At 36.4% G+C, this 18,244-nt stretch overlaps 4 protein-coding genes across 4 annotated transcripts; all 4 read left to right on the top strand.

Moving 5' to 3' along the window:
* Positions 1 to 744: 744 nt before the first annotated feature.
* On the top strand, positions 745 to 3,203 carry LOC106388418 (pentatricopeptide repeat-containing protein At5g50280, chloroplastic-like). Its single transcript, XM_013828492.3, has 2 exons — positions 745 to 1,672; positions 1,751 to 3,203. Exons 1-2 carry the CDS (start codon positions 825 to 827, stop codon positions 3,057 to 3,059), a joined length of 2,157 nt encoding a protein of 718 aa, XP_013683946.2. The 5' UTR covers positions 745 to 824; the 3' UTR covers positions 3,060 to 3,203.
* A 44-nt stretch (positions 3,204 to 3,247) lies between these two features.
* Positions 3,248 to 5,527, top strand: BNAA03G23400D. Its single transcript, XM_013828493.3, has 4 exons — positions 3,248 to 3,690; positions 4,102 to 4,512; positions 5,217 to 5,267; positions 5,344 to 5,527. The coding sequence occupies exons 1-4, from the start codon at positions 3,297 to 3,299 to the stop codon at positions 5,394 to 5,396; spliced, it is 909 nt and encodes a 302-aa protein (XP_013683947.1). The 5' UTR covers positions 3,248 to 3,296; the 3' UTR covers positions 5,397 to 5,527.
* A 761-nt stretch (positions 5,528 to 6,288) lies between these two features.
* On the top strand, positions 6,289 to 10,609 carry LOC106388420 (kelch domain-containing protein 4). The gene is made up of 19 exons (XM_013828494.3): positions 6,289 to 6,533; positions 6,728 to 6,814; positions 6,897 to 6,965; positions 7,061 to 7,193; positions 7,262 to 7,308; positions 7,399 to 7,485; positions 7,813 to 7,874; positions 8,102 to 8,144; positions 8,241 to 8,321; positions 8,468 to 8,581; positions 8,677 to 8,782; positions 8,866 to 8,972; positions 9,042 to 9,263; positions 9,335 to 9,496; positions 9,580 to 9,708; positions 9,787 to 9,936; positions 10,021 to 10,107; positions 10,221 to 10,289; positions 10,366 to 10,609. The coding sequence occupies exons 1-19, from the start codon at positions 6,402 to 6,404 to the stop codon at positions 10,462 to 10,464; spliced, it is 1,986 nt and encodes a 661-aa protein (XP_013683948.2). The 5' UTR covers positions 6,289 to 6,401; the 3' UTR covers positions 10,465 to 10,609.
* A 131-nt stretch (positions 10,610 to 10,740) lies between these two features.
* On the top strand, positions 10,741 to 18,190 carry LOC106385840 (receptor-like protein 34). Its single transcript, XM_048775963.1, has 2 exons — positions 10,741 to 17,275; positions 17,391 to 18,190. Exon 1 carries the CDS (start codon positions 14,272 to 14,274, stop codon positions 17,269 to 17,271), a length of 3,000 nt encoding a protein of 999 aa, XP_048631920.1. The 5' UTR covers positions 10,741 to 14,271; the 3' UTR covers positions 17,272 to 17,275; positions 17,391 to 18,190.
* The last annotated feature ends 54 nt before the right edge of the window (positions 18,191 to 18,244 follow it).

Genomic DNA, 18,244 nt, shown 5'->3' on the forward strand with positions numbered 1-18,244 from the left:
TTAGTCTCTAAAAACATCAACCTCTTCATGCTCAAATCCTAATTTGCATCATGTTAAATTATTTTTTCATAACCTTTTTTCTCTTCTAATCTAATTATTGCTTTTTCCTCTGTTGCTTTTAAGATATTGACCAAAGCTGCATACCAGGTGATAAAAAAAAACAAGTCACTAATTTGAATATTTTCAAATTGGATTATATCAATTCCCTTTTTCTTAAGCTTGATTATATCAGTTCTCAATTGATGGAAATGCTTATTTTGTGTGGTGGTGATAATTCAGGGAACAAGACTAAGAAAGACTCATCGTAAATACACATACAAGGCTTTGAAATTTTCAGACGTGCCACAAGTAGAGAAAAAAAATGTGATGATAATTAAAAGGCAACAAATGTAGTTTAAGTAACTCAGGTGAGGTCATAGGGGAAACCAAGAAGACTCATGTATTGTCAAGATGAAAACCTAATCTGATCAGGTTGGTCTTTTTTATTTTTACTTATGTATTTATTTTGTTTACTTTGATCAATATATACCTCTTTTCTATTATTTTTCTTATAATACAGTAATCAAATTTGTAGATTTTCTTAGAAACAAAAATGTTGAAACAAATATAGCATTGAAAATGATAAATTGTAAAGGATGCAATGAAAGAAAACAAAAGCATTCATAGGAAAAGAGGGTAAAAATTTCAAAAGATACCAACTTCAATTATCTACACAAACAAGGTTGGTATTTTAATTGTACTTATGCAAAACTTATTTCCTGTGCGTAGCACAGGGTAAACACTAGTATTTACCCTGCCTCAGCGTTTGGGAGGTATAGGCATCCATGTCGATGGCGTCTTCTTCTTCTTCTCTTGCCACCCAATCCTTTTATACTTGGTTTTCTCTATCTCACCCACTTCACCTCCCTCAACCTTATCCACTTGTTCGCTCTTCACTCTGTCGAAAATCCATCTCTCTGTCCGCTACTTCCCCTTCTTCTCCTCCTCCCATTTTCCTCTCATGTTTCGACGACCCACCACCACCAAGTGTTCCGGAACTAGATAATCCGACAACTATTAGCGAAGAAGATGAAGAAGAAGAAGAAGAAGAAGACGAAGAAGAAGAAGAAGAAGACCCAATTCTCAAATTCTTCAAGTCACGAACTTTAACCGCAGAGGACCCTCCTCAAGAATCCAAATTCTCCCTCCAGAAGAACCGTCGAACCTCCTGGCACCTAGCTTCCGACTTCTCCGACCTGGATCCCGAAACCCAGCCCCACCCAACAAAACCCGTCTCTGTGGCAAACCAACAAACACCTGGTGTGCACAACAACACTCCCTCCGTCGCTGTGGAAATCCTGAAAACAGCTAAGAATCTGACAGAGAATCAAACTCTAGGAGAGATGTTATCAGGTTTCGAAAAAAGGGTCAGCGAGAAAGAGTGCGTAGAGGCATTAGTGATGATGGGTGAATCTGGTTTCATCAAGAGCTGTTTGTACTTCTACGAGTGGATGACTCTGCAAAACCCTTCACTCCTTTCGCCTCGCGCTTCCTCTGTGTTGTTTACATTGCTCGGTAGAGAAGGAATGGCTGATATGATTCTGCTTCTTCTTCGTAATCTACCTGACAAGGATGAGTTCAGAGATGTTCGTCTCTACAATGCCGCCATTTCTGCACTCTCAGCTTCTCAAAGGTACTTCCTTTCCTTTCTTCATCTCTTGATAATTTAAAGTTGTATCCTTTTGATCAAATTTTCTCTTCTTTTAATTAGGTATGATGATGCTTTGGAAGTTTATGAGTCCATGGATAAGATCAATGTCCATCCAGACAATGTTACATGTGCTGTAATGATCACGACAATGAGGAAAGCAGGACGAACTGCGAAAGAAATCTGGGAGATATTCGAGAAGATGAGCGAGAAAGGTGTGCGTTGTTGGAGTCAGGATGTTTTCGGCGCCCTTGTGAAATCCTTTTGCGACGAAGGGCTTAAAGAAGAAGCTCTTGTGGTACAAACAGAGATGGAGAAGAGAGGAATACCTTCAAACACCATCGTGTACAACACGTTGATGGATGCTTACAACAAGTCCAACCACATTGAAGAAGTTGAAGGTCTTTTTGCTGAAATGAGAGGTAAAGGCTTGAAGCCCACATCTGCAACTTACAACATTCTTATGGATGCTTATGCTAGGAGGATGCAGCCTGACATTGTGGAGACGCTTCTGCAGGAGATGGAGGGTTTAGGTTTAGAGCCAAATGTGAAATCCTACACTTGTTTGATTAGTGCGTATGGTAGGACGAAGAAGATGAGTGACATGGCTGCTGATGCTTTCTTGCGGATGAAGAAAGTGGGTTTGAAACCTACTTCACATTCTTACACAGCTCTTATTCATGCTTACTCTGTTAGCGGGTGGCATGAGAAAGCTTATGCTTCCTTTGAAGAGATGTGTAAAGAAGGGATTAAACCGTCGGTTGAAACGTACACGTCGCTTCTCGATGCGTTCAGAAGGTGTGGTGATGTAGAGAAGCTGACGGAGATTTGGAAACTAATGCTGAGAGAGAGAATACAAGGGACAAGGGTGACATATAACACTCTACTTGATGGGTTTGCTAAGCAAGGTCACTACATTGAAGCGAGGGATGTTGTTTCAGAGTTTGGTAAAATGGGTTTAGAGCCGACTGTTATGACTTACAATATGCTGATGAATGCTTACGCAAGGGGAGGACAAGATTCGAAACTGCCACAGCTGTTGAAAGAAATGGCTGCTCTCAACTTAAAACCTGATTCCATCACTTATTCGACCATGATCTACGCTTTTGTCCGTGTCCGAGACTTCAAAAGAGCGTTCTTTTACCACAAGATGATGGTCAAAAGCGGGCAAGTACCAGACCCGAGGTCATATGAGAAACTTAGGGCCATTCTTGAAGACAAGGCAAAGACAAAGAACAAAAAGGATAAAAATGCTATACTTGGTATTATCAATAGCAAGTTCGGTCGTGTTGAAGCTAAGCCCAGAGGGAAAAAAGACGAGTTCTGGAAATACAAGAGGAACCGAACATCTTATAAACCCCAACCACACTGATCCTGTTAAGCTATTTAAATGCTATAGTATTACATGGTGACGATGTGAGTCTTGTCTATAGAAGATACCTTTGAACATGTGGACTAAAAAGTGCAGGAGTGTAGCTTTATTGTTCAGACAAGCAAAGAATCTCTTAAGCTTTAAGCAATCTTTCAGATATAACTAAATATTTACTCTCTACATTATAGATCACACACATAACTCTATCTTTACAAAACCAAACAGAGAGAGAACAAAATGAAAATCTTGATTCTTATGTTAACAGTCATAGTAATTTCAGAGGTTTGCTTGGTGGAGGCGTGTCGATCATACTGTGGAAATATAACGGTGGATTATCCGTTTGGAATCCGGAATGGATGTGGGCATCCAGGGTACAGAGATCTCTTATTTTGTATGAATGATGTGTTGATGTTTCACATACGTTCAGGTTCTTATAGAGTGTTAGATATTGACTATGCGTACCAGTCGATAACGCTGCATGATCCCCACATGTCGAATTGCGGAACCATTGTGCTTGGTGGCAAAGGCAATGGCTTTGAAGCTGAGGATTGGAGAGCTCCTTATTTCAATCCTACCTCTGATAATGTATTTATGTTGATCGGTTGTTCTCCCAAATCTCCTATCTTTCAAGGTTAGTAAGTTGGACTACAACACATACTTCAAATAATTTTTATTTGCATTCTTTAGACTAAACAATCCGGTTTACAATTTAGTTTGAGCTTGCTTTCTCGGTTTATAACTCTCGTTCAGAAGAAAACGCAATCGGTTTGGTTCATTATGGTTTGATGCAATATTGATTTGGTTCATTTTGTATTCGGTTTGGGTTTTGGTCAAACTTTGAGATCTTATTTAAATAATTATTGTTATGTTATATGATTATATATACACATATTAACATATAGATGTCATTAAAGTTTCTAAAGAACATTAAAAATTTTTGGTTATGATCATAAAGGTTTTTAGATTCGAAATTTTCCTTTCAAATCCGGTTAAATGCGGTTGAATAGAGTTTGATATACTAAATTTCCACTATTAATGTTAGGCTTTCCGGAAAAGAAATTACCATGTCACAACATCTCTGGAATGAGCTGTGAAGAATACATGTCGTGCCCGGCATGGGATATGGTTGGATATAGACAGCCGGGTTTATCATCCGGATCGGGTCCACCCATGTGCTGTGCGATTGGATTTGAATCAGTAAAAGCGATAAATCTAAGTAAGTTGGAGTGTGAAGGATACAGTAGTGCATACAATCTCGCACCCTTGAAGCTTAGAGGACCTTCTGATTGGGCTTATGGAATACGAGTCAAGTACGAGCTACAAGGGAGTGATGCGTTTTGTCGTGCGTGTGTTGCAACTTCCGGTACTTGTGGCTACGAATCTGCTGATGGTGGAGGGCTTAGGCACGTTTGCATTTGTGACCACCACAATTCTACCACAAACTGTGATTCAGGTCGGTTTTGCATTATCATTTCATGATTTATCTAAGAAAAAACTAAAGCTCTCTATACTCGAACTAATAGGCACAGTATTTAATATGGGGCAAAGTGACCTGATAACAGAATTAATTATTGTATACTATTTAAAAAACTTGGATCAAAGTGGAAAAACAAACATATCTACTCGGGACTAAAGTTCTTTGAAAAATGATGTTTAATTAGATACAAACTAAAAAAGAGAAGATACAAACTAAAAGAAAAAAAATGAAGTATTCTTTTTCCGCTTCTAATCTGCAACAGAAACGAAAACTGATGAATCCATATAGTAACCATAACTAATGCATTATATTTTTTTCATTATTCATAAATCAAAATACCAAAAAGTATAACCATATATGTATTGGATTTAAAATTCTTACGCTTTAGTTATAGCCATTATATTTGTGATAAAAGAAAAGTTATAACCATTATAAATTTAGGAGCTAACATAGAAATGTGCATATGCAATATGCATATATTGAACATCTAGTTTTCTTGTAAAATTTATTAGTTTGTGTAAATTGATTCAAATGCTTAAACGTATCAGTCAGACGTGAGACGTGATGAAACGGTCCAGTGGACTGTTTTTTCGCCTTTAATAGGCCAGTTTTACGAACCAGCTGGTTCACAAACTTGTTGTACTTTATTAAAATGCTGATGATATCTATTTTTTATGTAGTTGTAGCACCAACCGGTGCATCTTCAAGTGTTCGACCAAAAACCATTGGATGTAAGTATAAAAATGCATTTACGTGTACTAATTTGTTTTATTAATTTAAGCTAAATTATTACCGTTTCTTTTGCAGCACTGATCCTCTACTTCATAACTATGAACATACGTTTTAAAAGAAGACAATGAATGACCCATTAATAATGTCTGGAATTAAGCGTCTATATTTATTTTACTCAGACATTTTTAGTTTCATTAAAATTGTTTGAAGTTTTGTATGCATTCCCACGAATTTCGATTTATACACCAAAATTTATAGACTTCATAATATGTTAAGAGTCAGAGCTAAGTAAAGAGAGAGAGGTGAAAATCTCAATAAACATATCTCCTTGTTTACGAATTCCGATTCCCTTTGGCAGTAAACTGAGTTTGCTCTTAGATATCTCTAGAATTAATTTCTAATAATAATTTAATTGAGTAACTAAAATTTAAAGTCAAAACAATAATTCTGCAATAAATAAAGGATATTCTGCTCTTATAACTCACATTACAGAAGCTAATAGGCCAAAATTGAGACATTTCGTTTGGTTTGTTTTTTTTTTTGGGATGAGACATATATTTATATCATTTAAGCATTGTACTATGACACCATCAAACATGAATTTATTAATCATACCAGTTAAATCTTCTTTTACTATATCTCAAATCTTTTGGTAAAAGAAAACAGTTAGGCCATCTGGCACCGGAGATTTATAAGAGTTCAATGTTATAAATTTGATAATCTCTTTTTATAAAATAGTTTTAAAAATTCAGAAAATATTATATTTTTATAATTTATGTTACACAATACCGTAAAATATTTGAACTCCTGCACAAACTAAATAAACAAAACACTGATAAGGGTATGGATTTATTTAATATATTTAGTAAAAAAATTAAGAAATAATATTTTAAATGAAATTTTAATGGTATATTTGAAAAATATGATGTTTCTCAAATGCCAAGAATTATATGATTAGTGATGACATGTAAGTAAATGGGCCTCCAAATTTCCTCCTTGATAAAAAAAAGCAAATGGCCCAAGTAGGTAAAAGCCACGTTCCCCTTGTTGAGCACAAACGGTAGAAGAAGAAGAAGGAAGGAGAAGGGCTACTTCCCTTGTAATCGCTCTCAGCCTCCATTCCTGCAAACAAGATGGGGAAGAAGACGAAGAAGGCCGGCAAAGGCAAGGAGAAAACTGAGAGGAAAACGGCCAAGGCCGAGGAGAAGAAAGCTCGACGAGAAGGCAAGAAGCTCTCTCCTGAAGACGACATAGACGCTATCCTCGTATTTACTCTCTTCCTCTGCTTCTTTTGTTTTCATTATGTTCTGTCTTAAAGTTTCTTATTCATTGTCTGAAATTCTCATCGGGTTCCGCTCATAGTTTTATAGATTTGTTTATTGATTAAAAGAGACTACTTTTTAGTAGAGTAACTGCAACAACAAGAAGGTGGTCTAATGTTGTATGTTGTTTTTACCAGTTGAGCATACAGAAGGAAGAAGCTAAGAAGAAAGAGGTCCTTATTGAGGAAAATGTTCCAGCACCATCTCCTAGGTCCAACTGCTCGGTTAGGCTTTTTGCTTTTAAAGATTGAAACTTTCTTTTTATCTAAAACATTTCATTTTTTGCTAAGTCCGTGTTTTATGCAGCTTACTATAAATCCTTTGAAAGAGACTGAGTTGATACTCTATGGCGGCGAGTTCTACAATGGCCAAAAGGTTAGCTTTCAATTTTTTTTGGTCTTTGTTGTCCTTATTCCACTTGTTCATAAGTGTTTGATTCAATTCAAAATTGTTCTTTGGTGTGAATGCAGACGTATGTGTATGGTGATCTGTACCGATATGATGTTGATAAGCAGGAGTGGAAGTTAGTTTCAAGCCCCAACAGTCCTCCTCCTCGCAGCTCTCACCAGGCTGTTGCTTGGAAGAATTATCTCTACATTTTTGGTATTTTTTTCTTTCACCTTCATTCCTTACCGTTCATATTTGTAAGCCTCTTTCTTTTTATCGATTAGGTGGTGAATTTACATCGCCAAACCAAGAGCGGTTCCATCACTACAAGGTGAGAGTTGCATATTAATGTGTTTTATCAGTCTATTACTATTATTATTTTTTTGTTTCTCATACTTTTAACTTTTGTTTTAAAATGTAGGACTTTTGGATGCTGGACGTGAAAACTAACCAATGGGAACAGTTAAATTTAAAGGGATGTCCTAGTCCCCGTTCTGGTCATCGTATGGTATGTTTTTGATGTATGTTTAAAACTAAACTATGTAGTCTCTAACATACTGCTGGAATAACTTTGCATATGCTATATTACCCCTCTCAATGAAACATGAGGAATATTCTAGGCTTTGGCTGTACATTATCCATACATCAGACATTGAGACTAATATCTCCAGTTTTCTGCTTAATTTTCAAACTATCTTTTGTAATGAATATGTATATATATAGTAGCATTCTGCTGTATTGAGTTGTTTGCAAAGTGAAAATCTAATTATAACTATTCAACTCTTGCTTCCCCTCTAGTAACCAACCCGTTAACTTCTTTTTTTTCTTTCTCCAGGTATTATACAAGCACAAGATTATAATTTTTGGTGGCTTCTATGACACACTACGTGAAGTAAGGTAATTTACTCATTGCGTAAGAAATATATCATGATAATGTGTTATCTTGGTTGGTAATTTTTCATCTTTTTGTTACCCCCCTGGATGCTTAATTATTTTGGTTGGGACATTTTCTTTTGTAAGCAATTTCAATTAATGAAAGTGAAAAAATGTAAATCTTAGCTACTACTGAATTAGGATCTTAATGTCACTGTTATCTCTAAGTTTACTTCTGCAATCCCCTGCAGGTACTACAATGATCTCTATGTGTTTGATCTGGACCAATACAAGGTAAAACCTACGTTCCATTGAAGAAGTTTCAACTTTCCACCCACCTTACCTCTCCAAACCTGTTTACTGAATATAGTTATGGTGTCTCTTTGATAGTGGCAAGAAATAAAGCCTAAGCCTGGTGCCATGTGGCCTACAGCTAGAAGCGGTTTCCAGTTCTTTGTTTATCAAGATGAGGTTAGTTTACGATGTTCATGTCTATCTCATATCCCTGAGTCAAAAACGCTGTTTCTTTTCCTGAGTAAAAAAACAAATATAAAAAGACAGATTCATTTCCAAAGTTCCAAGCATGACCATTTATTGATAAGCCTCTTATGCTACAGATATTCTTATATGGTGGTTATTCAAAAGAAGTCTCATCTGAGAAGAGCTCTGAGAAAGGAGTTGTTCATGCAGATTTATGGTCTCTTGATCCCAGAACCTGGGAATGGAACAAAGTATGTACTTTTACAATTAGTTCGTTTATGATTTTGCAATTTGATTGAACTCCTTTCTTTCTTTGTATTGTAATAAAACTTGTTGCTGTAATTAGGTGAAGAAAATTGGGATGCCTCCTAGCTCCCGTGCAGGGTTTTCGGTATGTGTCCACAAAAAGCGTGCTTTGCTGTTTGGTGGTGTTGTGGACATGGAAATGGAAGGTCAGGAAATGATTATATCCTTGTTTCCTTTTTCTTTTTTGTCAAGTTGAATTATCATCGACCTGTGTGATTTATTGGCGCAGGTGATGTAATGATGAGTTTATTCTTAAATGAACTCTATGGCTTCCAGTTAGATAATCGTCGCTGGTACCCCATAGAGCTACGAAAAGAGAAATCATCAAAAGATAAGGTAATGATTTTGTCTACTAGAGTTTCTGTTGCCTGCTGTATTTACGTTTTATCATCATTTTTTTTACAGGCAAAGAAGAATTTAGAGGCCAAATCTATGGCATCTAATGATGATGATGATGATGATGATGAGATGGATTCAGCAGAGGGTGAATCGCCGTCGGCCATGGGTGATGTGGCAGGCTCTTCCGATGGGATCTCTGAACGTATGGCAGCATGTCTAACGGTTGAAGGAAGTACTAGTAAAGCTCTAAAGGGAAGACTAGATCCACAAGTGTCTGTCTCTGAAGAGGTTTGTTCGTTAACATTGTGTTAACTTGTGTTATGAGCTTTTGTGCCAACTTGTTTTTTTGCTTTGTGCAGGTTGTAAAACCATGTGGACGTATTAATTCTTGCATGGTCGTTGGGAAGGACACCTTATACATATATGGTGGCATGATGGAGATTAAAGATAAAGAAATAACTCTTGATGATTTGTATTCGCTTAATCTTAGCAAACTTGACGAGTGGAAGTGTATCATTCCGGTTTGTTCCAGATCAATAATCTACATTTTGTTTTTTTTCTGTTGATTAAACAATTGAAAAATATTGGTATGTCTTTAAAACAGGCGACTGAAACAGAGTGGGTGGAAGTGTCAGAGGATGAAGAAGGGGACGAAGACGAGGATGAAGATGATAGTGAAGATGAAGGAGACAGTGAAGAGTCTGATGATGAAGATGACGATGAAGAAGTAGAGGTACTTGCCTCTTCTTTTAGCTTCTTTTAGCCCTTTGTCTTGTTGGCTTTGACTCAATTTGGCCAATGTAAAATCTAGGGTATGGATGTTGATGGATTGGTGAAAGTAGGAGAAGTTGTTGCAATGATTAAAGGTGAAGGAAAAGCCCTCCGAAGAAAAGAGAAACGAGCTCGGATAGAACAGATCAGAGCTAATCTAGGACTCTCAGATTCACAGAGAACCCCAGTGGTAATAATTGCTTAAGAGTTTTAGTGAGAAAGAGAGATTCTGTTTGAAGCTCTCTGCTAATTTGATCATGTTGTGTGTTTGAAGCCTGGAGAAACTTTGAAGGATTTCTATAAGCGCACAAATATGTACTGGCAAATGGCTGCCTACGAGCATACCCAACATACTGGCAAGGTATGCTGCTAATCTCTGTCTGTGTTGATGGAGCATCTGATGAAAGCAATTTTGTTCTGTCTTTAAGGATGAGTCTTTGACATTATGATCCACATGTAAAATTGGCATTGTAGGAGCTGCGGAAGGATGGTTTTGACCTTGCAGAAACTCGGTATCTGGAACTCAAACCTATACTAGATGAGGTCAGATTAGTCTCTCCAGTTTTTCTCTCTATAGTTGAAGTAACCAAAGTTCTGATGGTTGAATGTAAATCTGCAGTTGGCAATACTTGAGGCAGAGCAAAAGGCTGAAGAAGCAGAAAGACCTGAGGCTAGTGGTACCTCTAGAAAGGGAGGCATTGCAAAGAAGAAGAGATAGATGTTTTGCAGCTTCTTCAAAAAGTATCATATATATACAGTTGGATATCAGTTTTAAAGTTGGATTATTTCGTGTCTACTTAATGCGACTATTTGAGACTGTTGCAACAGTTTTTGAAGAATTTATTATTTTTGAGTATTTGTTATATTCGTCTAACGAGATTTTGACAAATGGCACTTTCTCATATTATACGCATTTAAAAAGTTTAATATAGGATGTGGAATCTTTTTTACGACGCATGATGGCACATGATTTGCAAAGTTTGATAGCACCTCAATCGAAAATGGTTGTGGTGATTCGAATCATTTGGATCAAATTGATCATAACAGTCCAATTATGTGCATATATATCTCGTATGTCAACGTTGGACCACAATTTTTTTTTGACGGTTGAATCTAAGTTTCAATAATGGGGGTGATCTTAAAGAAACAATCTCAAGGAAACCATATTGCATGGGTTCTCATCTCAACTTTGAGTTTTTCAAAAAAATTAAGAAAATGAATATCACTTAATAAAAAATTGAGTATCTCAGCTATTTCGAAAATATTTTTGGATGAGTGTATTAACATTTGAGATACTCATTCTTCTAAATACTATTTAAAAATTTGTAAAAAACCTAAAGTTAAAAAACCTATGCAATATGAATGCTCTCACAAAATCAAAATCCTTTTCAATGATATTAACAAAATTTTAAACTGCTGAAATCAAAATTTCGTGGAAAAGTTTTTTAACTTTAGGTTTTTTTACAAATCCTTTTAATATATAAGTTGTTTGTTTAATTACTTGTTATCCCCGCCTTGGTGAATGGTGATTTAATTATAGCAGTAACAATAATTGAATTGTAAAAATTGAATGATCAGCTTTAGACCTTTTACGATCATGACTAAGAAGTGTCTTTCATGTTTCACGGTGCGGAGGTCCATGCTTCATGGTTCTTGTTATTTAGTTAATTAAGGTTCAAAAATGTTAAAGTCTTTTCGGATTAAATATTAGATTTTGTTTTGGATTTTTGGATAAAAATTTGGATAATTAAGATAATTTAAAATATTTTGGATATTTCGCTTATATAAAATATTTTTAAATTATTTCTTTATTTAAAACTAAATATAGTTAATATTTATAAATATATAGCCTAATATAAAAATTCGGATACCCATTCAGTTCTCGATTCAGTTTTGATTTTTCGGTTTTAGAGATATAAGATTCGCTCGAATAATTGATGAGATCCAAATCCGAACTGAATTTTATTTTTTATTTGGTTTGAATGGTTAAACTTTTCCCTTATATCCATGGATTCAGAGGCGTATTGACTATTTTCAAGCTGTCGGACTACGATCAGCTGTGCTAAAATGATAGAGATAATCTTTATGATCGTTCATGCTTATCTTTTGGCGAACCTCAAAAATGCTAGATTGGGTGACAGAACAAGTCTATAACTTCAAAAATCAATTTTTTTCATTCGTGATAGAATATGTGGTTGTTTTCCAATGTTTGAAAACAGATTTAATCAATATAGCAGAGTCTAACACTGTTTACAAAACTACCCTTAATAAAAATTTAATTTTCATTTTTTGTAGTGCTATATTTGTAAATATTACATGGGATAAAGGGTTATTTCCATAGATATCATAATAGTCCGATGTATAATCTCTGATAAACTTTTTTTTTCTGATAAAATCTCTGAAATTTTTTGTATCTAATAATCTACGTATAATAACATTATCTAGGAATTGACCCAAACCTGGTGAGGAATTGACTAAGAAACTTCCACTAACATAGACTACATAGTATATAATTTAGATTACTTGAATGTTGAAACTTTCGCTAACTTGGCATATAACTATATCAGTGGAATGTGGGAACTTCCACTACCTTGGTCTATAATTTATAATACCTGAGTGTGGGTTTCGACCTAGTAATCTAGAAAAGATGGCCGTCGTCTAGGAAATTTAATATCAAAGAGATTTGTTTATTTCAAAATTATTTACATCTAATTCTAACTAATATACTTAAAACAGAAAGCTTAAAGGAGCGAAATGTTTAGTGGGTTTGATAAGGATCAGGTGGCAGAGACAGAGGCTATACTTTGGAAGGAAGCACAAATGGGAAAAGTGAATACATGCGATAACCAACCATCTCAAAGAAATGGGGGAGACACAGAGAATCCCGACTCAGTTTGAAAGGTGGTCTATACAAATGCGTCATGGAAGGACAGAGATTTATTTTCAAGACTAGGATGGTACAATATTTTGCTAGGTTCCGAGGATCTGATGGGGCAAGGAACATTAGAGATTCTCAGTCTTTCTTGCAGGCAGAATTGGAAGTATTAATTTGGACGATAGAATGTATAAAAAATATTCGACAATTTAACGTTATGTTTGCTTCATATTTTTTCAGTTGGTGAAGATGGTTTTATAACCAGAAGAATAACATGCTTTTGCTTTACACCTAGAGGAAGTCCAAAGCTTAAAAGATATTTTTGCTACTTTTAGCTCTAGAATGTACCTAGGACTCAAAATTCAAGGGTGGATACTCTTGCACGTAATGCACAAAATCGATCTACCTTATTTATCCATATAGATATAGAGTCCCTAGTTTGGTTGGCAGAATCTTAGTAGAATCTGTTTATGTTGATGTAAAAAAAAGCTTAAAGTAAAGCATAAATTATAGTGTTTGATTATATATTTTGATCTAAAAGTAATGGTATATTAAAGGCTTGATCGTTTGTCCATTCAGATGGACCATCTGGATAGAGATGAAAATTGATGTTCGTTTAGTGTTAAAATGGAAATAATTCAAATGATCTATCTAAATAAGTTTAAAAATTTTAGCTTAAAATGAAACTCATCTAGATGGCTCATCCAAATGAGTTTAATTAGTATATCTAGATGGAGATAAACATGTCCAAAATAATAAATAAAGAATTTTCCCTTATTCTAATAAATATTTATATTCAAGTTTAGACAAATAAATAATTATGACATAGTTTCTCAAAAAGTTCAAAAAATTGTAGTTTTCCACAAAAATCGCAAAAACACATTTTTGTCAACGGTCGTTGCTTCTCGGTCTGTGCAGAGGTCCATGCTTCACGGCGTAGCTCTATGGGGTCAAATCCAAGGTCTGACAACCCAAGCCTTCCTTTGTTGCCTCCATTAGGATTCATAGTGGTTGTGCTGCTTTAATTTGACGGCGGTCAGAGGTGGTTTTTTTAGTGAGAAGGCGAGTTTTTCCGCTACAGCTTGGGTCCACCGGTTTTCCCCTCCTTGCTTATGCATGTTTTGAGGATGGCGGGCGGAGCGCCGATATTAGGATTTTCTGGTGATGGTGGAGGCTAGTTGGTGGTGGGGTGCGGCTTTGGTGTATCCACACACCTTCTCCAAACCGACGAAGCCACTCCTGCTGTGTGCTTTTCTTCCGTCATCACTCCTGCTGTGTGTTTTATTATTATTATATCTTTTTATTTTCCAGCTGCAATGTAAGAAAAACAAATATTTTAATACAAAGACCCTTCAAATAATCAGTTACTAAAAATTAAACCAAAATGACCCGACAAACAAAAAGTAAAAGCAAATTTTGTGGAAATTGATATACAACTCCAATACGCGCATCCTCTTCGATCAACGTGAATAACACTTCGGGAGAAGACACGATTGTTAGTGAAGCTGGGTGGATTTACCTATGTGGAAACTTTCTATGTGTATATAAAGAGATGGCCATGACATGTTTCAGTGTACCCTTCTTTTCCACTATTTGATATTCAATAGACTAAACTAGCATAAAATAAGAACGATAGGCTCTTGGTCCACAATGAGTATTAGTCATATGACACTTTCTTTTCTCTTCTTGTTCATTTTCAAATTTCAAGACGTGACTGCGTTCGCTACAACAGCAAGACACTTGTGTCGTCCGGAACAAAGGAATGTGCTTCTCGAATTCAAGAAAGTGTTTGAGATTCGGAGGTCTTCTTCGAAGCTTTGTAATATTAACGGTCGCATAGTAGGCTCATATCCGAAGACAGAGTCATGGGGAAATAACAGCGACTGCTGTTATTGGGGTGGTGTCACGTGTGATGCCAAGTCTAAAGATGTGATCAAGCTAGACCTCAGTTGCAGCTGCCTGCACGGCCGGTTTCATTCCAATACCAGTCTTGTTAGGCTTCAAAACCTTCCTTCTCTTAAAACTCTGGACCTTTCTAATAATTATTTATATGGTCAAGTCCCATCCTCAATTGGGAAACTCTCTTGTCTCACCTCTCTTTCTCTTTCCAATAACCGTTTCTCCGGTGAGATTCTACCTTGGCTTGAAAATATTACTCGTCTCGCCTTTCTCAGTCTTTCGAACAATCTGTTTTCGGGTCAGATTCCGTTGTGGATTGGAAACTTTTCTCATCTCACGTTTCTTGACCTTTCCTCTAATCATTTCGCTGGTCAAATTCCATTTTCAGTTGGAGTCCTTTCACAACTCACGTCTCTCAGTCTTTCTGATAATCAATTTTCAGGTCACATTCCATCTTCACTTGGAAACCTTTCACACCTCACCTCTCTTGATTTCTCTAGTAATCAGTTTTCGGGTCAGATTCCCTCTTCACTTGGAAAACTTTCACACCTCACCTATCTCCAACTTTTTGACAATCAGTTTTCAGATCAAATCCCTTCTTCAGTTGGAAACCTTTCTCACCTCACCTCTCTCCATTTTTCCCATAACCAGTTTTCAGGCCAGATTCCATCCTCAATTGGAAAGCTCTCTCGTTTAACTTCCCTCGACTGTTGCGAGAACAGTCTGGTTGGTCAAATCCCATCTTCTTTCTCACTTTTGAACCAGTTGACCAACTTGGTTGTTAATTCCAACAAGCTTAGTGGTAATTTTCCTATTGCACTACTAAATTTAACGAAGCTATCCTACGTGTCACTCTCCAACAACAGATTCACTGGAACTCTTCCTCCAAACATCACTTCCCTATCCAACTTGGAGTTTATTTCAGCGTATGACAACGCTTTCGGTGGACCCCTCCCTTCTTCTCTCTTCAACCTTCCCGCTCTAACCTCTATTTATTTAACAAATAATCAACTCGAAGGATCTCTCAAGTTTGGGAATATATCTTCCCCATCTAAGCTACGAGTGTTAAGCCTGGGCAGTAATAAATTTAAGGGTCCAATCACGAGTTCCATTTCCAAGCTAGCCAATCTTGAGGTTCTCGACATCTCCCATTGGAACGCCCATGTTGACTTTAGTATCTTCTCGCTTCTCAGGTCGCTCCAACGTCTTTACTTATCTCATTTGAGGGCAACTCCTAGGATTGACTTGAGTACAATTTTGTCGTGTTTCAAGTCTCTCGATTTGTTAGATCTCTCAGGAAACCATGTTTTAGCCACAAACGAAACTACGGTTTCAGATCTTCTTCCTTTGGTAATGATAAGTAATTTGAACCTGTCAGGCTGCGGTATTACCGAATTTCCAGAGCTTCTAAGAACACAGACACTACTCCAGACTCTGGACATTTCCAACAACGAGATTAAAGGTCAAGTTCCTGGTTGGTTATGGATGCTACCAAATCTTGGTTACTTGGATCTCTCCAACAACACTTTCATAGGTTTTGAAAGATCAACGAACCGCAAACTATCATCTGTCCTGGGGCACCTGTTTGGCTCCAATAACAATTTCTCCGGAGAAGTTCCTTCTCTCATATGTGAGTTGCACTCTCTAAGAACCCTCGATTTATCAAACAACAACCTCAGCGGTCCAATCCCTCTCTGTATGGGAAACCTCAAGAGTACTCTTTCAGTTCTGAACGTGCGTCAGAATCGTCTTAGTGGATGTCTTCTAGGGAATGCATTTGAAAGTCTAAGGTCGTTCGACGTCGGTCATAACCAATTAGTTGGAAAGCTTCCGAGATCGTTGGTACATTTCTCCGCTCTCGAAGTTCTTAATGTGGAAAGCAACATGATCAATGACACGTTTCCGTTCTGGTTGAATTCTCTACAAGCGTTGAAAGTTCTTGTCCTACGCTCCAATGCTTTCCATGGACCAGTCCATCGAGCCGCGTTCCTTAAGCTGCAAATCATCGACATATCGCATAATCATTTCAGTGGGATGTTACCATCAGATTACTTTGTGAACTGGAGGAAAATGTCATCACGTGAGACGAACGAAGATGGGTCCAATCTAAATTATATTGGGGAAGGTTATTACCATGATTCGATGATTTTGATGAATAAAGGGATAAAGATGGAGCTGGTCCGCATTCTAGAGATCTACACAGCACTCGACTTCTCCGGAAACAGACTCGAAGGAGAGATTCCAAAGTCCATCGGGTTACTGAAAGAGCTTCACGTGCTCAACTTGTCAAACAATGCTTTCACTGGACACATCCCATCGTCTATGGAAAACCTGACAGCTCTTGAGTCGCTTGACGTTTCTCAAAACAATATTTCAGGAGAAATCCCACAGGAGTTAGGGAATCTGTCGTACCTTGCGTACATGAACTTTTCCCATAACCAGCTTGTAGGTCTAGTACCAGGAGGCACCCAGTTTCGAAGGCAGGCTTGCTCTTCTTTCAAAGACAATTCAGGACTTTTTGGTCCTGCTCTTGACGAAGATTGCAGTGATATCCACACGCCCTTATCGCCACCATATGAAAGGCTAGAGGTAGAGGAAGAAAAAGAAGAAGAAGAAGATGTGTTTTGCTGGATTGCAGCTGCAATAGGATTTGTACTCGGATTAGTGATTGGATGCATATTGGTTTGTTACAAAACAGAGTGGTTCACGACTCCTTTTGGACGGAACAGCAGAAGCACCCCAACTCGTTAGAGAGGTAATGTTTCTGAATTTCAGTGAATAATGACTATATGTTTTTAATGAAGAAACCAAAGATGAATCATGAATGAATAAGTTTAACTTAACGTATGCAGCTGTTTTTGTTTGTGTAGCCTTCTTAAACCCAAGTTGAATCATTGAGACAAGAGAATGACGCAACTAAACAAATTGACTGTTGAGAAAGAAGCTACGGGAGAACACATTACTGTGTTTTTAGTATGCTCTTTTGCTCTGTTTTTAGCTTGGCTTTGATCTTTTACTCTGTTTTTAGCTTGGTGTGTTTTTCTGTTTTACTGTTTATATCCAAAACTTTCAAATCAGACAAGTCCATTTTAAAATAAATCAGATGGACTTCTAAATCAAATGAATGGATTGTTTTAAATCTTATAATAATTTTAGTTTATAATAGAAGTCAAAAAATATAAAAAATCAGGTGTTTTTTTTCCATAGATATCATATGTTATTCTCATAACATATATAATTCTTCCACATATTTGTTGCTACGGTTGTTCTTAATTGATTACATGCTCTCTTTGCTAACTTTGGGTTAAATAGAATTTTTGAAGTAGAAACATATGATATTAAAATGGTAATCATAGAAATCAAGAATATCGAAGTTGGCTTTGGTGAATATGAGTGGTGATCATAGAATGGAACAAATCAAACCAAATGACAGGCTTAACTCAATATTTTTTGTTTTGTATTTTGGTCTTAATAACACCTATGAATCCATTGAAATTCAATTTCTAATCAGACCCTTAATCAAATCATTGATATTGCATAAGAAAAAATTATTTTAAAATCTATTTTAAAATCATAAAACCAATAACATTGAATTTGGTTTAGACTTATAATACATTTTAAAATCATATAAATGTGGAAATATACATTGAATTTGATTTGAATTACATCTTAAATTCAGATTAATATATGGATTTTAAAACCATAGAACTAATAACATTAGATA

The sequence above is a fragment of the Brassica napus genome, chromosome A3 (genome assembly GCF_020379485.1).
Source record: "Brassica napus cultivar Da-Ae chromosome A3, Da-Ae, whole genome shotgun sequence".
Taxonomy (NCBI): Eukaryota; Viridiplantae; Streptophyta; class Magnoliopsida; order Brassicales; family Brassicaceae; genus Brassica; species Brassica napus.